This window comes from Oncorhynchus nerka, linkage group LG18 (assembly GCF_034236695.1).
Source record: "Oncorhynchus nerka isolate Pitt River linkage group LG18, Oner_Uvic_2.0, whole genome shotgun sequence".
NCBI lineage: Eukaryota > Metazoa > Chordata > Actinopteri > Salmoniformes > Salmonidae > Oncorhynchus > Oncorhynchus nerka.
In genome coordinates, this window is record NC_088413.1 from 17,154,584 (window position 1) to 17,178,352 (window position 23,769).

Here is a 23,769-nt window from a genome sequence, read left to right on the forward strand (position 1 = left end):
CTCTCTGTATAGGGTCAGTCACAGTGGTCAGGTATTCGGCCACTGTGTACTCTCTGTTTAGGGTCAGTCACAGTGGTCAGGTATTCTGCCACTGTGTACTCTCTGTTTAGGGTCAGTCACAGTGGTCAGGTATTCTGCCACTGTGTACTCTCTGTTTAGGGTCAGTCACAGTGGTCAGGTATTCTGCCACTGTGTACTCTCTGTTTAGGGCCAATGTTTTTTTTGTTCATTATTTCCAATGTATCAAGTAATTAACTTTTTGTTTTCTCATGATTTGGTTGGGTCTAATTGTGTTGCTGTCCTGGGGCTCTGTGGGGTGTGTTAATGTTTGTGAACAGAGCCCCAGGAACAGCTTGCTTAGGGGACTCTTCTCCAGGTTCATCTCTCTGTAGGTGATGGCTTTATTTGGGAATCATTTCCTTTTAGGTGGTTGTAGAATTGAATGGCTCTTTTCTGTATTTTGATAACTTGCGGTTATCAGCCTAATTCTGCTCTGCATTATTTGGTGTTGTACATTGTACATGGAGGATGCTTTTACCGAATTCTGCATGCAGAGTCTCAATTCGGTGTTTGTTCCATTTCGTGTATTATCTCTCTCTCTCTTTCTCTTTTTTAATTGATCATGTAGATGTTTTTGCTGTTTTATAGAGCCAACAGATTGGTAAAGTGGTTTATCCACACATCTCTGTTCTCTCTCTCTCTCTCTCTTTCTTGCTCTCTCTCACACACACCCAGAGGGGCTCACATGGCGGCACAGATGTTGTTTGCACCATTCATTGTCTCATTAAACTATTGAGTTAAGCTTACTGTCTCATATTAGAGCTGTGTGATTAAATATGCGCATACACTCTCTCTCTCTCTCTCTCTCTCTCTCTCTCTCTGTCTGTCTGTCTGTCTCTCTCTCTCTCTTTCTCTTTCTGTCTTTCTCTCTCTCTCTATCTCTCTCTCTCTCTCTCTCTCTCTCTCTCTCTCTCTCTCTCTCTCTCTCTCTCTCTCTCTCTCTCTCTCTCTCTCTCTCTCTCTCTCTCTCTCTCTCTCTGTCTCTCTCTCTCTCTCTCTCTCTCTCTCTCTCTCACACTCATTCACTCACACACTCACTCACTTTAGTGGCATGTATGTTTAATCTGTTACCCATAGTTGAATTACACCGTACAGCCTATACGCTACGACCGACAAAACGAAACCTCTCCCGTGGTCCTGGTCACGCTGTCCCTTTGATGAAAGGTTTGTGTTGACTCGTCCGCCTCGCGCTAGACTAGTTACCATGTTCCTAAGGACTCCGTTTGATGACGTCAAGCCAAGCGTTACAAATGGAGGCGAAAATGAATCAGCGTCTCATGGGGGAGCCCGTGGTGGCGTGACGTTTACACCTAAAAGCAATCTCAATCTTCACCAGGGCGGAACGTTGTTTTGGAGAGAGGCAATAACTTTTCTTTCCAGACCAGGGAGTTCAGATAAGTTAACTCAATTGCCTAGTCAACAAATTGATTGAATACTATATTTGAACTGAGAGGTAAACTTTCAACGCGACAATTTGAGCGATATCATTGTCATGTCGAAGCCTACGCATAGGCTATACGCAATTTAGGTTAAATCCTCACCAGATGTGTTATTATCAACTTCCTCGATATAAAATGAATATGTCACCCGGCCAACCGTTTGCAACATAGTCTATCAGGTTCTTATCCAACGCCAGCTGCGCGAATTGAACAGATAAATTTCAGCAGTTTGAGGCTAGGCTACAAACGGTTTATGATGCGCTGTCCATGGTGCTAAAATCGTTTCCTCCGGTTCAAGTCTTCAGTCGGAAACTGCGAATACATAAATCCAGTTAAAATGTCTTCTTCGGCTTATTAAACTCGTCTATTACACCGACTTCTTTGATGTGTTTGTGCACTTATCTATCTTCCTGTGTTGTGTTTGGAGTAGTGCGCGTGAGGTAGCGCCCAAAGGGGTGGAACGAAGCGAAGTTCAGTGTCTCTCTCGTGAGCCAAGCTGCGTACGGGCAGTCTCACAGCGCAATACGCTCACCGGAGAGAGCCAGACATTTCGTGCTGTTTGTAGCCTGCTGTTTCCCGTTAACGGACTAAATCGCCGTTGTTTCACAGGGTAGGGACAGTTCCCCAGTAGACTACCGGACGAGAGATGAATCAAGCTGCGCGAGGGACTTTGCTGCTCCTCGTCTTTGTGTTGATAATGCAAGGTAAGCTACTTTAATAACTAAACGACCATGTTGTGGAATTCAACTGTTGGTTGTATTTTGGTTCGTTTTTATAATAAGCAATATGCATTTCAAACTTTCCTTGTTTTTGAAGAGAAAATGATAGAGGCGTAAAATGCTGTTGTGTTTGCGTCGCAGAGTGGGGTGTACTTCACTTGGAAACTGTGAACTGTCATAGTGGCAGTATATAAAGGCGAATTTCGAAATAAATGATTGTCCTGTCTTACAAAAATGTGTGAAACTGTGTGAAAATTGCATGTTTTTGACGAATGTATACTTATTTAGTCAACTGAGTGATACTGGGTGTGTCTATGGACACATTGAAGAGGAATAGAGAAAGTGACGTGAAATATTTAGGATTCACTTTTGCGGACACATTGTATTAGCCAAAACAGATTGACATCATATATAGCTTCTCTGTTTACAAGGTACATACAGAAAGTTAGACTACACATCATCATAAGGCCTATAGGCCCATCATTCCATTAGCCAAAAACAGATTGACATCATATATAGCTTCTCTGTTTACAAGGTACGTACAGAAAGTTAGACTACACATCATCATAACGCCTATAGGCCCATCACTCTATTAGCCAAAACAGATTGACATCATATATAGCTTCTCTGTTTACAAGGTACGTACAGAAAGTTAGACTACACATCATCATAACGCCTATAGGCCCATCATTCTATTAGCCAAAAACAGATTGACATCATATATAGCTTCTCTGTTTATAAGGTACGTACAGAAAGTTAGACTACACATCATCATAACGCCTATAGGCCCATCATTCTATTAGCCAAAAACAGATTGACATCATATATCAAATCAAATTCAAATCAAATCAAATTTATTTATATAGCCCTTCGTACATCAGCTGATATCTCAAAGTACTGTACAGAAACCCAGCCTAAAACCCCAAACAGCAAGCAATGCAGGTGTAAAAGCACGGTGGCTAGGAAAAACTCCCTAGAAAGGCCAAAACCTAGGAAGAAACCTAGAGAGGAACCAGGCTATGTGGGGTGGCCAGTCCTCTTCTGGCTGTGCCGGGTAGAGATTATAACAGAACATGGCCAAGATGTTCAAATGTTCATAAATGACCAGCATGGTCGAATAATAATAAGGCAGAACAGTTGAAACTGGAGCAGCAGCACAGTCAGGTGGACTGGGGACAGCAAGGAGTCATCATGTCAGGTAGTCCTGGGGCACGGTCCTAGGGCTCAGGTCCTCCGAGAGAGAGAAAGAAAGAGAGAATTAGAGAGAGCATATGTGGGGTGGCCAGTCCTCTTCTGGCTGTGCCGGGTGGAGATTATAACAGAACGTGGCCAAGATGTTCAAATGTTCATAAATGACCAGCATGGTCGAATAATAGTAAGGCAGAACAGTTGAAACTGGAGCAGCAGCATGGCCAGGTGGACTGGGGGCAGCAAGGAGTCATCATGTCAGGTAGTCCTGGGACCTGGTCCTAGGGCCCAGGCCAGTTGAAACTGGAGCAGCAGCATGGCCAGGTGGACTGGGGACAGCAAGGAGTCATCATGTCAGGTAGTCCTGGGGCATGGTCCTAGGGCTCAGGTCCTCCGAGAGAGAGAAAGAAAGAGAGAAGGAGAGAATTAGAGAACGCACACTTAGATTCACACAGGACACCGAATAGGACAGGAGATGTACTCCAGATAAAACAAACTGACCCTAGCCCCCCGACACATAAACTACTGCAGCATAAATACTGGAGGCTGAGACAGGAGGGGTCAGGAGACACTGTGGCCCCATCCGAGGACACCCCCGGACAGGGCCAAACAGGAAGGATATAACCCCACCCACTTTGCCAAAGCACAGCCCCCACACCACTAGAGGGATATCTTCAACCGTCAACTTACCATCCTGAGACAAGGCAGAGTATAGCCCACAAAGATCTCCGCCACGGCACAACCCAAGGGGGGGGCGCCAACCCAGACAGGCTGACCACAACAGTGAATCAACCCACTCAGGTGACGCACCCCCAGGGACGGCATGAGAGAGCCCCAGTAAGCCAGTGACTCAGCCCTGTAACAGGGTTAGAGGCAGAGAATCCCAGTGGAAAGAGGGGAACCGGCCAGGCAGAGACAGCAAGGGCGGTTCGTTGCTCCAGAGCCTTTCCGTTCACCTTCCCACTCCTGGGCCAGACTACACTCAATCATATGACCCACTGAAGAGATGAGTCTTCAGTAAAGACTTAAAGGTTGAGACCGAGTTTGCGTCTCTGACATGGGTAGGCAGACCGTTCCATAAAAATGGAGCTCTATAGGAGAAAGCCCTGCCCCCAGCTGTTTGCTTAGAAATTCTAGGGACAATTAGGAGGCCTGCGTCTTGTGACCGTAGCGTACGTGTAGGTATGTACGGCAGGACCAAATCAGAGAGATAGGTAGGAGCAAGCCCATGTAATGCTTTGTAGGTTAGCAGTAAAACCTTGAAATCAGCCCTTGCTTTGACAGGAAGCCAGTGTAGAGAGGCTAGCACTGGAGTAATATGATCAAATTTTTTATATAGCTTCTCTGTTTACAAGGTACGTACAGAAAGTTAGACTACACATCATCATAACGCCTATAGGCCCATCATTTAACATGTTGAACGTTGTTCTTCGGACAACATCCATGGGAAAATGAAGCGTAGAGTCGTGTGAAGTACACCAACATGATGGAATATCAGCAAACACTGTCGTGTGAAGTACACCAACATGATAGAATATCAGGAAACACTGTCGTGTGAAGTACACCAACATGATGGTGAAGTACACCAACATGATGGAATATCAGGAAACACTGTCGTGTGAAGTACACCAACATGATAGAATATCAGGAAACACTGTCGTGTGAAGTACACCAACATGATGGAATATCAGGAAACACTGTCGTGTGAAGTACACCAACATGATGGAATATCAGGAAACACTGTCGTGTGAAGTACACCAACATGATGGAATATCAGGCAACACTGTCATCATAGCCTATCCAGGCTCGTATAAGCGGGGGAGTTTGATGTAGGCCTGTATGCAAAATGTGTTTTGAGTCGAAATGATTTATAACCGGAATTTGTGATGCTGTTTATGTTATTGTTAACAAATAGAGAGAGACAGAGAGAGAGTAAACAAAAACAGAATCTGATTATGGAACTGCAGGGCTCGTAAACATTTCTAACATAATTTACTCTCCCCCTCCATATATCTCTCACCCTCCATATCATTCTCTCTCTATCTATCTCCATCTCCTCCGCTCGCTCTCTCATCTCTCTCTATTGTCCCACGCACAGATTTTACATTGACTGTACAGATTTTACATTGACAGATTTTACATTGACTGCACATATTTTACATTGACTGTACAGATTTTACATTGACTGCACAGATTTTACATTGACATTGTATGCATTTTTTATACGTGAAATATTTTCCCAACAGGTCATGCTCACTTTGGCCTGGGTTTGCTGGATGTTTCTAAGTGATGATCTATTAATTGATTTTAATTAAGGGGAGAAACCCAGACTTCCACATCCTTTGTTTTTAAATTGATATTAATCGTCTTGGACTTCAAAATGTCTTCCTACTGTCCTCTCATTCCCCGTTGACAGGAAGCAACAGGTTTTCACCACCTATTGTTTTAGTGCAGAAGAAGGAAAGGAGATAAGGAAATGAAGGAATCCACATTAGACTATAACGATGCACCCATTTTCTTACAATTGGCGAGGAAGGAATCAACGTTAGACCTCAGTATGGAGATGCACCCATCGCCTAAGACAAAGAGAGGAAGGAATCAACGTTAGACCTCAGTATGGAGATGCACCCATCGCCTAAGACAAAGAGAGGAAGGAATCAACGTTAGACCTCAGTATGGAGATGCACCCATCGCCTAAGACAAAGAGAGGAAGGATGCCTCTTTAGACTATCAAGATGCACCCATTTTCTTAAAAGAGGACAATAAAGTAGACCTCTTTTTTCAGCCATTAAGATGCACTAATTTAACTACACAAGGTGAGGAAGGAATCCACCTGATATTATATGCATCCATTTTCTTAAAAGTGGAGTTACTCTTCACTTTTAAGAAAATGGCTCTTTTTTTGACGATAGAGACGTACCCATTGAACTAGACAAGGTATATGAAAGAATCCAGTGTAGATTACTGAGATGCAGCCAGGTGATTTATCTGATGACTTATAGACAGCCAGTGACCCAAAACTACTCAGAGAAAACTCTGCCTGAACCAAGTCTCATCAGGAGAATAGCTGGCAACACACCATGTCTTCATCATGCCTTTTACCACACTAACGTAAACATTGATATATACTTGCTTGATAAAGGAGGAGTGTGTGTGTGTGTGTGTGTGTGTGTGTACCACTGTGTCTGATGGATTGGAGGCGTTAGATTTTGACAGGCTTTTAGCTATTATTTTTGTCTCTGTCTTCACCTGCTCTCTCTGTCTGTGTCTTGTTCAAACATGGACTAACAAACAAACACATGCATGGATACACATTCATAAACAGGCACACACCCACACGCATGCTTCCAAACACACACAAACACACACACGCACACACACAAACTTTAATGCACACTCCTCCTGTTCTCTCTCTATCTCGCTCAATTCAAATCAATTAAAAGGGCTTTATTGGCTAGGAAGCACACTATATATGCTGGAAGCCCCATCAAATGGAAGCCCCTATAAATGGAAGCCCCTTCAAATGAGTGGATTCAGCTATTTCAGCCACACCTGTTGCTGACAGGTGTATAAAATCCAGCACACAGCCATGCGATCTCCATAACCGGTACCCAAACTGCCTCTGGAAGCAACATCAGCACAATAACTGTTAATTGGGAGCTTCATGAAATTGGTTTCCATGGGCGAGCAGCCACACAAAAGCCAAAGATCACCATGCGCAATGCCAAGCGTTGTCTGGAGTGGTGTAAATCTCGCCGCCATTGGACTCTGGAGGAGTGGAAACGCGTTCTCTGGAGCGACGAATCATGCTTCACCATCTGGCAGTTTGACGGCTGAGTCTGGGTTTGGCGGAAGCTAGGAGAATGCTACCTTCCCCAATGCATAGTGCCAACTGTAAAGTTTGGCGGAGGAGGAATAATGTTATGAGGCTGTTTTTCATGGTTCAGGCTAGTCCACTTACTTCCAGTGAAGGGACATCTTAACCCTACAGCATACAATGACATTCAGATCAAATCAAATCAAATTGTATTAGTCACATACACTGAATAAAACAGGTGCAGACCTTACAGTGAAATGCTGACTTACAAGTCTTTAACCAACAGTGCAGTTTAATGAACAAATAGTTAAAGAGCAGCAGTAAATAACAATAGTGGGGCTTTATACAGGGGGTACCTGTACAGAGTGAATGTGTCAAGGTGCGGGGGCACCGGGGTCGAGGTAATTGAGGTAATTACGTACATGCAGGTAGGGTTATTAAAGTGGCTATGCATAGATAATAACAGAGAGTAGCAGCAGCGTATGAGGGGTGCAAACAGTCTGGGGAGCCATTTGATTAGCTGTTAGGAGTCTTATGGCTTGGGGGTAGAAGCTGTTTAGAAGCCTCTTGGACCTAGACTTGGTACTCTGGTACCGCTTACCGTGCAGTAGCAGAGAGAACAGTCTATTACTAGGGTGGCTGGAGTCTTTGACAATTTTTAGGGCCTTCCTCTGACACCGCCTGGTATAGAGGTCCTGGATGGCAGGAAGCTTGGCCCTAGTGATGTACTGGGCCGTTCGCACTACCCTCTGTAGTGTCTTGCGGTCGGAGGCAGAGCAGTTGCCATACCAGGCAGTGATGCAACCCGTCAGGATGCTCTCAATGGTGCAGCTGTACAACTCTTTGAAGATCTGAGGACCCATGCCAAATCTTTTCAGTCTCCTGAGGGGGAATAGGTTTTGTTGTGCCCTCTTCATGACTGTCTTGATGTGGTTGGACCACGTTAGTTTGTTGTTGATGTGGATGGCAAGGAACTTGAAGCTCTCAACCTGCTCCACTGCAGCCCTGTCCATGAGACATTCTATACGATTCTGTGATTCCAACTTTGTGGCAACAGTTTGGGGAAAGCCTTTTCCCTTTTCAGCATGACAATGCCCCTGTGTACCGAGAGAGGTTCATATAGAAATGCTTTGTTGAGATCGGTGTGGAAGAACTTGAGGCTTGCACAGAGCTCTGACCTCAACCCCATCAAACAACTTTGGGATGAATTGGAATGCTGACTGCGAGCCATGCCTAATCACCCAACATTAGTGCCCAACATCACTAATTCTCTTGTGGCTGAATGGAAGCAAATCCCCGCAGCAATGTTCTAATATCTAATGGAAAGCCTTCATAGAAGACTTGAGGCCGTTATAGCAGCAAACAGGGGACCAAATCCATATTAATGCCCATGATTTTGAAATGAGATGTTTAACAAGCAGGTGTCCACGTACTTTTGGTTATGCAGTGTATGTTTACATTGCCAAGGCAAATGGAATATGCAATAAACAAAAGGGAAATAAACTATCAGTAAACACTACAATCACAAAATCTCTCTCGCTCTCTCTCTCGCTCTCTCTCTCTCTCTCTCTCTCTCTCTCTCTCTCTCTCTTTCTCTCTCTCTTCTCTCTCTCTCTCTCTCTCTCTCGCTCTCTCTCTCTCTCTCGCTCTCTCTCTCTCTCTCTGACCCCCCCCTCTCTCTCTCTGACCCCCTTCTCTCTCTCTCTCTCTCTCTGACCCCCCTCTCTCTCTGACCCCTCTCTCTCTCTCTCTCTCTCTCTCTCTCTCTCTCTCTCTCTCTCTCTGACCCCCCTCTCTCTCTCTGACCCCCTTCTCTCTCTCTCTCTCTCTCTCTGCTACACATCACTTCCAGTAAACATGTATCATAACTCCAGTACTGTGGCTGCTCCAATAGTGTGTGTGTAGTTACGTTAGTTTGTCTCTCTCTGCCTCTGAATGAATGATGATCAGGTCCCTGAACTGAGCTGCTGCATGTATCATGTATGTCCCCTTCTGTTGATGAGGGATAGGGTCACTATAACATGCAGGGCTATAGAGGGATGGTTGTGTGTGTGTGTGTGTGTGTCATGGTTCCATGTCCCATGTTGATGAGGTCATAGGGGTGGTTGGAGACAGCTGATGTCTGTGTGTTTATCCTGTGGGGTTATTAGCCACTTTCCTAATCAAAACCTGATGGGAAGAGAGTTGCGGTATAACAGACTCCTCAGGGTGGACGCCTGCGTGTCGTCTGTGAATGTCACTCTGTCTCTCTTCACCATATCATTTAAATTACATTCTATTGGTTAAAGGTCCATGTGTGGCTCTGTGATTGGCTCTTTCATTGGTTCTGAAATGAGTCTATCCCACATGGCACCCTATTCCCTATGTAGTGCACTACTCTATACGCCCTGGTCAAAAGTAGTGCACTACCCTATAGACCCTGGTCAAAAGTAGGGCACTACCCTATAGACCCTGGTCAAAAGTAGTGCGCTACCCTATAGACCCTGGTCAAAAGTAGTGCACTACATAGGAAGCCATTTTGGACGCAGGTTCTCCCTGTCTAGGAACCATTGAATGGTTGAAAAATGACAATTTATTTCAAGGTGTGGTGATATAAAACACCATTTATTTCAAGGTGTGGTGATATAAATCACCATTTATTTCAAGGTGTGGTGATATAAAACACCATTTATTTCAAGGTGTGGTGATATAAAACACCATTTATTTCAAGGTGTGGTGATATAAAACACCATTTATTTCAAGGTGTGGTGATATAAAACACCATTTATTTCAAGGTGTGGTGATATAAAACACCATTTATTTCAAGGTGTGGTGATATAAATCACCATTTATTTCAAGGTGTGGTGATATAAAACACCATTTATTTCAAGGTGTGGTGATATAAAACACCATTTATTTCAGGGTGTGGTGATATAAAACACCATTTATTTCAGGGTGTGGTGATATAATTTATTTCAAGGTGTGGTGATATAAATTCCACCAGGTGTGGTGATAACAACACCATTTATTTCAGTGTGGTGATATAAAACACCATTTATTTCATATAAAAAACACAGAAGGTGTCACACAGGGTGTGGTGATATAAACACAGGGTGTGGTGATATAAAACACCATTTATTTCAGGGTGTGGTGATATAAATCATGTAATTCCAAACAACACTTTATTCAGTCTTTTCTACACACATACACACAGAAGGTCTATGTCACACACACACACACACACACACACACACACACACACACACACACACACACACACACACACACACACACACACACACACACACACACACACACACACACACACACAGAAGGTCTATGTCACACACACACACACACACACACACACACACACACACACACACACACACACACACACACACACACACACACACAGAAGGTCTATGTCACACACACACACACACACACACACACACACACACACACACACACACACACACACACACAGAAGGTCTATGTCACACACACACACACACACAGAAGGTCTATGTCACACACACACACACACACACACACACACACACACAGAAGGTCTATGTCACACACACACACACACAGAAGGTCTATGTCACACACACACACACACACAAGGTCTATGTCACACACACACACACACACACACACAGAAGGTCTATGTCACACACACACACACACACACACACACACACACACACACACACACAGTGGGCATGTGAGAGGTTGGGCATGTGTAGCCATGCTGGAAGAGAGCAGTCCCACTGGCATCAACACCTCTACTGTCTCTTCCCATTACTGGACACACAACCTGCCACATCTCACATTGAAGCTCCTAATCTCTCTCTCTACCATTCTCTCCTCTCTCCCTCCCTCTCTCTTCGTCTTTCTCATCCCCTCCCTCTTCCTCTCTCTCTCCCCCTCTCTCCCTCTCCTCTCTCACTCCTCCTCTAAAAGCTACATGATAATGGGATGGTCATGACTAATACATGACTGAGACCTCGTCCATAACTCAATCTCTGTATTAGCCACACACACACACACACACACACACACACACACACACACACACACACACACACACACACACACACACACACACACACACACACACACACACACACACACACACCTCTGTATTAGCTCAGGCAGATGGTGAGAGAGACTCATCACCATGCACCTCTTAAAACCTCTCAGGGAAAATGCAGAGCGCCAAATTCAAATAAATTACTATAAAAATCAAACTTTCATTAAATCACACATACAAGATAGCAAATTAAAGCTACACGTGTTTTGAATCCCGCCAACATGTCAGATTTCAAAAAGGCTTTTCGGCAAAAGCAAACGTTGCTATTATCTGAGGATAGCAACTCCGTAACCAAAGAGAGAAAGCATATTTCAACCCTGCAGGCGCGACACAAAACGCAGAAATAACAATATAATTCATGACTTACCTTTGATGAGCTTCTTCTGTTGGCACTCCAATATGTCCCATAAACATCACAAATGTCATTTTGTTCGATTAATTCTGTCGATATATATCCAAAATGTCCATTTATTTGGCGCGTTTGTTCCCGAAAAACACCGGTTCCAACTTGCTCAACGTAACTACAAAATATCTCAAAAGTTACCTGTAAACTTTGCCAAAACATTTCAAACCACTTTTGTAATACAACTTTAGGTATTTTTTAATGTAAATAATCAATAACATTGAAGACGGGATGATCTGTGTTCAATACAGGAAGAAAACAAACTGTAGCTTTCTGGTCACGCGCCTCTCTATCTAACAGTAGACTTCTTCTTTTCACAAAGGAAAAACCTCAACCAATTTCTAAAGACTGTTGACATCCAGTGGAAGCGATGGGAACCTCAAGAAGATCCCTTAGAAATCTGGAGTCCCAATGAAAGACCATTGAAAAGAGAGTGACCTCAAAAACTGAATGGTTTGTCCTCGGGGTTTCGCCTGCTAAATAAGTTCTATTATACTCACATACATGATTCAAACAGTTTTAGAAACTTCAGAGTGTTTCCTATCCAAATCTATAAATAACATGCATATCTTATCTTCTGGGGATGAGTAGCAGGCAGTTGAATTTGGGCATTTCATCTGGACGTGAAAATACTGCCCACTGTCACAGCCTACAGGTTTGTTCTCCTCTTCTGGGATTGAATTCAACCGTTTCCTTCATCCAACATCAACATCTCTGTCTCCAGCTTTTATATTCTATACTTGGATCAGTTGGGGAAATCATTGAGGAAAGACTGATTGCTCACTTTCATTTGAATAATTTCTACAGATAAAAGCATGACTGATATACAGACTGAAGCTGTGGTAGGGTGTTATTTGTGTTTTTGTACATATACCTGTAATGTATATTGTCGGGAATAGGTAGCTGTGTACATTCTCCTCCGCTCCTCGTCTCTCCTCTTCTCTCCTCTTCTCTCCTTTCCTCTCCCCTCTCTCTTTACTAGAAGTAGGTGCTGATGATAAATAGGAAACACATTTCAACCCTCAGACAGTCACTGTGTGAATCTATATCAACCCTCAGACAGTCACTGTGTGAATCCATTTCAACCCTCAGACAGTCACTGTGTGAATCTATATCAACCCTCAGAGAGTCACTGTGTGAATCCATATCAACCCTCAGACAGTCACTGTGTGAATCCATTTCAACCCTCAGACAGTCACTGTGTGAAACCATTTCAACCCTCAGACAGTCACTGTGTGAATCCATTTCAACCCTCAGACAGTCACTGTGTGAATCCATTTCAACCCTCAGAGAGTCAGTGTGAATCCATTTCAACCCTCAGAGAGTCAGTGTGTGAATCCATTTCAACCCTCAGACAGTCACTGTGTGAATCCATTTCAACCCTCAGACAGTCACTGTGTGAATCCATTTCAACCCTCAGACAGTCACTGTGTGAATCCATATCAACCCTCAGACAGTCACTGTGTGAATCCAGATCAACCCTCAGAGAGTCACTGTGTGAATCCATTTCAACCCTCAGACAGTCACTGTGTGAATCCAGATCAACCCTCAGAGAGTCACTGTGTGAATCCATTTCAACCCTCAGAGAGTCAGTGTGAATCCATTTCAACCCTCAGAGAGTCAGTGTGAATCCATTTCAACCCTCAGACAGTCACTGTGTGAATCCATTTCAACCCTCAGAGAGTCAGTGTGAATCCATTTCAACCCTCAGAGAGTCAGTGTGAATCCATTTCAACCCTCAGAGAGTCCGTGTGAATCCATTTCAACCCTCAGAGAGTCAGTGTGAATCCATTTCAACCCTCAGAGAGTCAGTGTGAATCCATTTCAACCCTCAGAGAGTCAGTGTGAATCCATTTCAACCCTCAGAGAGTCAGTGTGAATCCATTTCAACCCTCAGAGAGTCAGTGTGAATCCATTTCAACCCTCAGAGAGTCAGTGTGAATCCATTTCAACCCTCAGAGAGTCAGTGTGAATCCATTTCAACCCTCAGAGAGTCAGTGTGAATCCATTTCAACCCTCAGAGAGTCAGTGTGAATCCATTTCAACCCTCAGACAGTCACTGTGTGAATCCATTTCAAAGGAAGGCAGTGTGGTAGGATGAAAGCAGTATACAGCTAGTGTGGTAGGATGAAGGCAGTATACAGCTCGTGTGGTAGGATGAAGGTAGTATACAGCTCGTGTGGTAGGATGAAGGCAGTATACAGCTCGTGTGGTAGGATGAAGGCAGTATACAGCTAGTGTGGTAGGATGAAGGCAGTATACAGCTCGTGTGGTAGGATGAAGGCAGTATACAGCTCGTGTGGTAGGATGAAGGCAGTATACAGCTAGTGTGATAGGATGAAGGCAGTATACAGCTAGTGTGGTAGGATGAAGGCAGTATACAGCTCGTGTGGTAGGATGAAGGCAGTATACAGCTCGTGTGATAGGATGAAGGCAGTATACAGCTAGTGTGGTAGGATGAAGGCAGACACAAGCCATATCTGAAGAGTATGAAGTCTGTGCTTTTAAGACGTAATCTGCAGGATGACATTTTAACAAGGCTCTTTCCTCTATAGCAGGCCAACATCCAGCCCGTTCAATCTGGCCTGCGGAGCTCGGAGTGTTTTGGTTGAAATGTTTGGGATTTTGGCTTACAAAACACTCCAGGCCGCCCTTGAACATCCAAAATGTGAAAGTATGTAGAAATTATAATGAATCTAAGCTTTTTCATGTATCTGCCCCTTTTTTCTGATGAGCAAATCGTTCAGGATAAAACCTGTCCGGCCCACCACTGAATTTTGAAATCCGACGTGGCCCTCGAGCCACAATTATTGCCCAGCGCTGATCTGTTGAGGAAGAGAGAGAATAAGAGAGGGGGAAGTGGAGAGAAAGAGAGGACTAGTCAGTGACGGACGGGTTGGGAGTTGGAAAGGGATCAAATAGCTGAAACAGAGATGGAAGCTGCTGGAAATGTTCTGACATAATTACCTCTTTTATGAAATCTATCTGACCACATCAAAGGTGTGTGTGTGTGTGTGTGTGTGTGTGTGTGTTCGAGTGTTCATGTTCGAGTGTTCATGTTCGTGTCTGTGTGTGTGTGTGTTCAAACTGCAGCCAGAGAGAGACTATTTTGATCAAAGCAGTGGTTTAGTCACCGTTCTGTCGCACAGAGCAGAACCCTCACAGTAATTAACTAACGAGGACATGGAGCGTTTAAGTGTGTGTGTCTGTGTGTCTCCTAAGTGACATATACAGCTAGTGTGGTAGGATGAAGGCAGTATATAGCTAGTGTGGTAGGATGAAGGCAGTATACAGCTCGTGTGGTAGGATGAAGGCAGTATATAGCTAGTGTGGTAGGATGAAGGCAGTATACAGCTAGTGTGGTAGGATGAAGGCAGTATACAGCTAGTGTGGTAGGATGAAGGCAGTATACAGCTCGTGTGGTAGGATGAAGGCAGTATACAGCTAGTGTGGTAGGATGAAACTCAACTCTGAAGAGTTTGACGTTGGTGCTTTAAAACTTAGTCTGCAGGATGACATTTTAAGAAGACTGCCGCCAGTATCTAGCGTTCCTCTCAAGGGCTGTCTCCACACACACACACACACACACACACACACACACACACTAATTCAGCATCACCCGCTCTGTTTCATGTCTCATTGTCATTTTAAGGATTATTGTCAGGCTTTATGAGGATAATGTAGATATTAATAATGTAGATATTAATAATGTAGATATTGATAATGTAGATATTATATCATCTCACATTTTCTGTAAAAGTTCATTACTGTATTGTAACTGTTATTATTCATCATTTCATAAGTTCTTCCATCTCCACCTTTTAAACCCAATTTACAGTGTCCTCATTAAACACCAGATAAAATGATACAATGGAAAACTAGTTTCTAGGGTGCACATATTAATATGGTATCTTTATGTTTAAAGGAGGGTAGTTAAGTCAAAGGACTTGGTTTGAGCCCTAGAGGAGAGAAGAGAGAAGAGAGAAGAGAGGAGAGAGGAGGGAGAGAGACGGGAGAGGAGGGAGAGGAGAGAGAGGCAGGAGAGGCGGGAGAGGAGGGAGAGGAGAGAGAGGCAGGAGAGGAGGGAGAGGAGGGAGAGGAGAGAGAGGCAGGAGAGGAGGGAGAGGCTGGAGAGATGAGAGAAGCGGGAGAGGAGGGAGAGGATAGAGAGATGAGAGAGGAGGGAGAGGATAGAGAGAGGAGAGAGGAGAGAGAGGCGGGAGAGGAGGGAGAGGATAGAGAGACGGGAGAGGAGGGAGAGGATAGAGAGAGGAGAGAGGAGAGAGAGGCGGGAGAGGAGGGAGAGGATAGAGAGAGGAGAGAGGAGAGAGAGGCGGGAGAGGAGGGAGAGGATAGAGAGACGGGAGAGGAGGGAGAGGATAGAGAGAGGAGAGAGAGGAGGGAGAGGATAGAGAGATGAGAGAGGAGAGAGAGGCGGGAGAGGAGGGAGAGGATAGAGAGATGAGAGAGGAGAGAGAGGGGGAGAGGATAGAGAGATGAGAGAGGATAGAGAGAGGAGAGAGAGACTGGAGAGGAGGGAGAGGAGGGAGAGGAGAGAGAGAGAGGAGAGAAGTGAGGATAGAGAGGAGAGGAGAGAGAAGAGAGGAGAGAGAGGCGGGAGAGGAGGGAGAGAGACGGGAGAGGAGAGAGAGGAGAGAGGAGAGAGAGGAGAGAGAGGAGGGAGAGGAGAGAGAGGATAGAGAGATGAGAAAGGAGAGAGAGGCGGGAGAGAAATACATGATAACAAATTAACAGTAAATATGAGACTCACAGGTTCCAAAAGAATAAAGACATTTCAAATGTCATAATATGTAGATATACAGTGTTGCAATGATGGACAAATAGTTACAGTACAAGTCCCCCCCCCCCTCTCTCTGTACAGTAGATATACAGTGTTGCAATGATGGACAAATAGTTACAGTACAAGTCCCCCCCCTCTCTCTCTGTACAGTAGATATACAGTGTTGTAGTGATGGACAAATAGTTACAGTACAAGTTCCCCCCTCTCTGTACAGTAGATATACAGTGTTGTAATGATGGACACATAGTTACAGTACAAGTCCCCCCCTCTCTCTGTACAGTAGATATACAGTGTTGTAGTGATGGACAAATAGTTACAGTACAAGTTCCCCCCTCTCTCTGTACAGTAGATATACAGTGTTGTAGTGATGGACAAATAGTTACAGTACAAGTTCCCCCCTCTCTCTGTACAGTAGATATACAGTGTTGTAGTGATGGACAAATAGTTACAGTACAAGTTCCCCCCTCTCTCTGTACAGTAGATATACAGTGTTGTAGTGATGGACAAATAGTTACAGTACAAGTTCCCCCTCTCTCTGTACAGTAGATATACAGTGTTGTAGTGATGGACAAATAGTTACAGTACAAGTTCCCCCCTCTCTCTGTACAGTAGATATACAGTGTTGTAGTGATGGACAAATAGTTACAGTACAAGTTCCCCCCTCTCTCTGTACAGTAGATATACAGTGTTGTAGTGATGGACAAATAGTTACAGTACAAGTTCCCCCCTCTCTCTGTACAGTAGATATACAGTGTTGTAGTGATGGACAAATAGTTACAGTACAAGTTCCCCCCTCTCTCTGTACAGTAGATATACAGTGTTGTAGTGATGGACAAATAGTTACAGTACAAGTTCCCCCTCTCTCTGTACAGTAGATATACAGTGTTGTAGTGATGGACAAATAGTTACAGTACAAGTTCCCCCCCCCTCTCTCTGTACAGTAGATATACAGTGTTGTAGTGATGGACAAATAGTTACAGTACAAGTTCCCCCTCTCTCTCTCTGTACAGTAGATATACAGTGTTGTAGTGATGGACAAATAGTTACAGTACAAGTTCTCTCTCTCTCTCTCTGTACAGTAGATATACAGTGTTGTAGTGATGGACAAATAGTTACAGTACAAGTTCCCCCTCTCTCTCTCTGTACAGTAGATATACAGTGTTGTAGTGATGGACAAATAGTTACAGTACAAGTTCTCTCTCTCTCTCTGTACAGTAGATATACAGTGTTGTAGTGATGGACAAATAGTTAAAGTACAAGTTCCCCCCCCCCTCTCTCTGTACAGTAGATATACAGTGTTGTAGTGATGGACAAATAGTTAAAGTACAAGTTCTCTCTCTCTCTCTCTCTCTCTCTCTCTCTCTCTCTCTCTCTCTCTCTCTCTCTCTCTCTCTCTCTCTCTCTCTCTCTCTCTCTCTCTCTCTCTCTCTCTCTCTGTACAGTAGATAAATATTATTGATATTTATATTAAAGGACATCTGTGTGAGTGAAGCTAAGTGTGGATTAAATAAATTGCTGATTTACTGATTTCAAATCCAAGATCTCACATTTTCTTTAGTAAAAACTAAAACCTTTTTGTTCTCTCGTTTACAACATCCATTTATTTTATTAATGCTCACATTTGAAAATACAAACATTTGAATTGCTTCTATGTAAAACGCGCAAATAATTGTTGGTATTGCTAGGGAATTGTGGACGGCGTTTATGGTTATTGGTTGTAAGCATTTGCCTCTGAATCCAAAAGTTCAAAGTTCAAATCGAATGATAGAAAGTTGTTTTTGATAGTTTAGTCTCAACCTTTACCTTAACCACTCAGAGTTTATACCTAACCCTTAATAAATTGGAGTTAATTCCTGAACTTAACCATAAACACTTTGACATTTGAACTTTGGAACAACTGTACTATATATCCTGTTCCTGTGAGTATGATCACCTTTTACTCCACACACAGCGATGCTTACAAAACTCTAGATCATCTTTACTCCACACACAGTGATGGCTGAGTCTGGTAGAGAACGACCAGACTGTTACTGAGGGATAGAGGAGAGGACAGGACACACACACACACACAAAGTGAGAGACACACACACACACACAGAGAGAGAGAGACACACACACACACACACACACACACACACACACACACACACACACACACACACACACACACACACACACAGTTAGAGGCTTGAGAAGAGGACAGAACATGCTGTACTGTCTAGGAGTGTTTTTCCCTTACATGTCTCTCAACCCTACTGCTCCCCATGAGACCCCGTGTGTGTGTGTGTGTGTGTGTGTGTGTGTGTGTGTGTGTGTGTGTGTGTGTGTGTGTGTGTGTGTGTGTGTGTGTGTGTGTGTGTGTGTGTGTGTGCAGCCCTCCAGAGGAACGTTAGAGGCTGGCGGGCCATCTTCTTAAAAAATGTGTGTGTTTTTCTGTGCTTGTGTGTGTGTGTAGCCCAGTCCATTTTCTGTACGGCTGGATATGTGGAGCTGCCGTGACGATGGTAGTGAGAGAGAGAGGTTATTATCAGTGACCTTTGAACTGGCCCCGTCCATGTTTGGAACTCTTAAAATGTTGGCCGCAACCCATGTTACATTGGTGCTGGGATCCAGAGGAACATGCTAAAAGCTTTAGAGACCTCTCTCTCGATCTTACAAAACTCTAGAAACTCCCCCACAAAACCCCCTCTCTACAAAACTCTATCTTTCTCGATCTACAAAACTCTTTCCCTTTCTCCACACAGTGATGCTTACAAAACTCTAGATCTCTTTACTCGATGCTTACAAAACTCTAGTCTCTCTCTGTCTATCTTTACTCTCTCTCTGTCTTTATCGATCTCAAAACTCTGATCATCTTTCTCTCTCTAAATCCATCCGATGCTTACAAAACTCTAGATCTTTCTGTCACAGACCCATGCTTACAAAACTCTAGATCATCTTTATTGGTGTACAAAACGATGGCGATCAGCATTGGATAGCTGCTGTTTTATGGACTATTTTGTGTGTTCTTGTTGAAGAACTGTAGTACAAAACTCTAGATCATCTTTCTCTGATGCTTACAAAACTCTAGTGGCTTACAAAACTCTAGATCTTTACTCTACAGACAGCGATGCTTACAAAACTCTAGATTACCTTTACTCCACACAGTGATGCTTACAAAACTCTAGATCATCTTTACTCCACACACAGTGATGCTTACAAAACTCTAGATCATCTTTACTCCACACACAGTGATGCTTACAAAACTCTAGATCACCTTTACTCCACACAGCGATGCTTACAAAACTCTAGATCATCTTTACTCCACACAGCGATGCTTACAAAACTCTAGATCACCTTTACTCCACACAGCGATGCTTACAAAACTCTAGATCTTTACTCCACACACAGCAATGCTTACAAAACTCTAGATCATCTTTACTCCACACACAGCGATGCTTACAAAACTCTAGATCACCTTTACTCCACACAGCGATGCTTACAAAACTCTAGATTACCTTTACTCCACACAGCGATGCTTACAAAACTCTAGATCATCTTTACTCCACACACAGCGATGCTTACAAAACTCTAGATCACCTTTACTCCACACAGCGATGCTTACAAAACTCTAGATCATCTTTACTCCACACAGCGATGCTTACAAAACTCTAGATCATCTTTACTCCACACAGCGATGCTTACAATATTCTCACTCACTCTCTATTTGGCAAATCTGACCATAATTCCAACCTCCTGATTCCTGCTTAAAAGCAAAAACTCAAACAGGAAGTTCCAGTGACGTGCTCAAGAAGGAAGTGGTCCGATGAACGGTTGCTAAGCTACAGGACTGTTTTGCTAGCACAGACTGGAATATGTTCCGGGATTCATCCGATGACATTGAGAGTTTACCACATCAGTCATCAAATGTCATCCCCACAGTGACCGTACATACATTTCCTATCCAGAAGCCATGGATTACAGGCTACATCCACACTGAGCTAAAGGCTTGAGCTGTCGCCTTCAAGGAGCTTGACACTAATCCAGAAGCTTATAAGAAATCACTCTACAACCTCCGCTGAGCCGTCAAACAGAGAAAATGTCAATACAGGACTAAGATCGAATCCTACTACTACGCCGGCTCTGATGCTCGTCGGATGTGGCAGGGCTTACAAACTATCACGGATTGCAAAAGAGAAACCAAGCCGTGAGCTGCCCTGTTGCGAGAGCCTGCCAAATGCCTTCCATGCTCGTTTCGAGGCGAGCAACACTGAACCATGCATGAGAACACCAGCTATTCTGGATGACTGTGTGATCATGCTCTCTGTAGCCGATGTGAGTAAGATCTTTAAATAGGTTAACATTCACATTCCTCTCTCTGTGTCTCTGTTAGTGACACAGTCTGATTCTGGGTTCAGCTGCTATGTTGGTAAACTAAACCTTGAACAAATACAATCAAATGATCAACAGTGAGTGAAGTGAATTGTAATATTTCAGTTTGCTAGCAGCAGGTGACACCAAGACATAGAAACAGGAAAAGGGTCTGTATACTGATTCTGTTTATCTTCTTTCTCTCTCTTCAACCTCCCCCTCTCCCCTCCCCCTCTCCTTCTCCATTTCTTTCCAACCCCCCCTTTCCCACTTCCCTCCCCTCCCCTCCCAATCTCCTCTCCCCCTCTCCTCCATTTCTTTCCTACCCCCTCTCTCCTCCCTCCAGACTGCTTCTCCTCTAAAGGGGAGGACAGGTTGTTCAGGAGGCTGTTCCGGAGGTACAACCAGTTTATCAGACCGGTGGAGAACGTCTCAGACCCCGTCACCGTGGAGTTTGAGGTTTCCATGTCACAGCTCGTAAAAGTGGTAAGTCACACACACACAGATGTACACACACAGGCACGCATACACACACAAATACACACAAACAAGCGTGAATGCACACACACGTACCTGAGCATACACACAGAAACACACCATGTACCGTGCACAGATACACACAAACACACACCCACATTCCATTAGCTTTTCTCTGATGAATGAGAGTAATGTGGTCAGAATCTAATCTCACTAAAAGTGCCCACTCAGCTGAGTGTGTGTGTGTGTGTGTGTGTGTGTGTGTGTGTGTGTGTGTGTGTGTGTGTGTGTGTGTGTGTGTGTGTGTGTGTGTGTGTGTGTGTGTGTGTGTGTGTGTGTGTGTGTGTGCACTTGCACTCATCTGCTCTGTGAATAATGCTCCTGCTTTAGTCAGATTAGATTTCTCTCACGTAAAGAACAGAATAGAGGAAAAAATCCACTTTGGGAAGATAACAAAGGCATGGTTCAAAGTGAATGAAACAATCAGGTTATAAACCTATTGTCAGGGTAAAGCTTGGATTAAGACCAATATGCAGGTGGGCAGTTTACTGCTATGACGATTAGGAATGAGTGACACATCAGCACTGTCAGCAGGTGATCTTAGGTCGTGTGTGTGTGTGTGTGTGTGTGTGTGTGTGTGTGTGTGTGTGTGTGAGGTCAGATGAGTCAGTGTATTAATAAGGGTTGAGGGGAACAGGGTCATTGACTTCCACCTGAATACTACTACTGCAGCTGTCAGCCATTCAGGCCTGTTAGTCGGTTATTTACATTTTTTTAATTTAACCGTTATTTAACTAGGCAAGTCAGTTCAGAACAAATTGTTGTTTACAATGACGGCCTACACCGGCTAAACATGGACGACGCTGTATGGGACTCCCAATGACGGCCTACACCGGCCAAACATGGACGATGCTGTATGGGACTCCCAATGACGGTCTACACCGGCCAAACATGGACAATGCTGTATGGGACTCCCAATGACGGCCTACACCGGCTAAACATGGACGACGCTGTATGGGACTCCCAATGACGGCCTACACCGGCCAAACATGGACAATGCTGTATGGGACTCCCAATGACGGCCTACACCGGCCAAACATGGACGACGCTGTATGGGACTCCCAATGACGGCCTACACCGGCCAAACATGGACGACGCTGTATGGGACTCCCAATGACGGCCTACACCGGCCAAACATGGACGACGCTGTATGGGACTCCCAATGACGGCCTACACCGGCCAAACATGGACGACGCTGTATGGGACTCCCAATGACGGCCTACACCGGCCAAACATGGACGACGCTGTATGGGACTCCCAATGACGGCCTACACCGGCCAAACATGGACGACGCTGTATGGGACTCCCAATGACGGCCTACACCGGCCAAACATGGACGACGCTGTATGGGACTCCCAATGACGGCCTACACCGGCCAAACATGGACGATGCTGTATGGGACTCCCAATGACGGCCTACACCGGCCAAACATGGACGATGCTGTATGGGACTCCCAATGACGGCCTACACCGGCCAAACATGGACGATGCTGTATGGGACTCCCAATGACGGCCTACACCGGCCAAACATGGACGATGCTGTATGGGACTCCCAATCACGGCCTACACCGGCCAAACATGGACGACGCTGTATGGGACTCCCAATGACGGTCTACACCGGCCAAACATGGACGACGCTGTATGGGACTCCCAATGACGGCCTACACCGGCCAAACATGGACGACGCTGTATGGGACTCCCAATGACGGCCTACACCGGCCAAACATGGACGACGCTGTATGGGACTCCCAATGACGGCCTACACCGGCCAAACATGGACGACGCTGTATGGGACTCCCAATGACGGCCTACACCGGCCAAACATGGACGACGCTGTATGGGACTCCCAATGACGGCCTACACCGGCCAAACATGGACGAGGCTGTATGGGACTCCCAATGACGGCCTACACCGGCCAAACATGGACCACGCTGTATGGGACTCCCAATGACGGCCTACACCGGCCAAACATGGACGACGCTGTATGGGACTCCCAATCACGGCCTACACCGGCCAAACATGGACGATGCTGTATGGGACTCCCAATCACGGCCTACACCGGCCAAACATGGACGATGCTGTATGGGACTCTCAATGACGGCCTACACCGGCCAAACATGGACGATGCTGTATGGGACTCCCAATGACGGCCGGTTGTGATACAGCCTGGCAGTCATTCTGCCATGTCAGTCAAACCAAGCCTTAAGAATGGGAGGGAAAGGATAAGAGATAGGGGCTCAAATCCATTCTAATTCTACCCCAGTTACAATTCTAATTCTACCCCAGTTACAGTTCTAATTCTACCCCAGTTACAGTTCTAATTCTACCCCAGTTACAGTTCTAATTCTACCCCAGTTACAATTCTAAATCTACCC

The 23,769-nt window shown here is 44.7% G+C and overlaps 2 protein-coding genes across 2 annotated transcripts in view; both read left to right on the forward strand.

The window, feature by feature from the left end:
- Window positions 1-23,769, forward strand: part of LOC115115415 (up-regulator of cell proliferation-like) — a 492,735-nt gene that overhangs the window by 191,079 nt on the left and 277,887 nt on the right. The gene's annotated exons all lie outside the window — the stretch shown is intronic.
- LOC115128011 (neuronal acetylcholine receptor subunit alpha-3-like) overlaps window positions 1,369-23,769 on the forward strand; it is a 41,500-nt gene continuing 19,099 nt past the window's right edge. Inside the window, exons 1-2 of the mRNA XM_065003586.1 lie at window positions 1,369-2,203; window positions 21,205-21,344. Coding sequence (XP_064859658.1) covers window positions 2,146-2,203; window positions 21,205-21,344 — 198 coding nt within the window. The 5' untranslated portion in view covers window positions 1,369-2,145. The remainder of the gene's footprint in view (window positions 2,204-21,204; window positions 21,345-23,769) is intronic.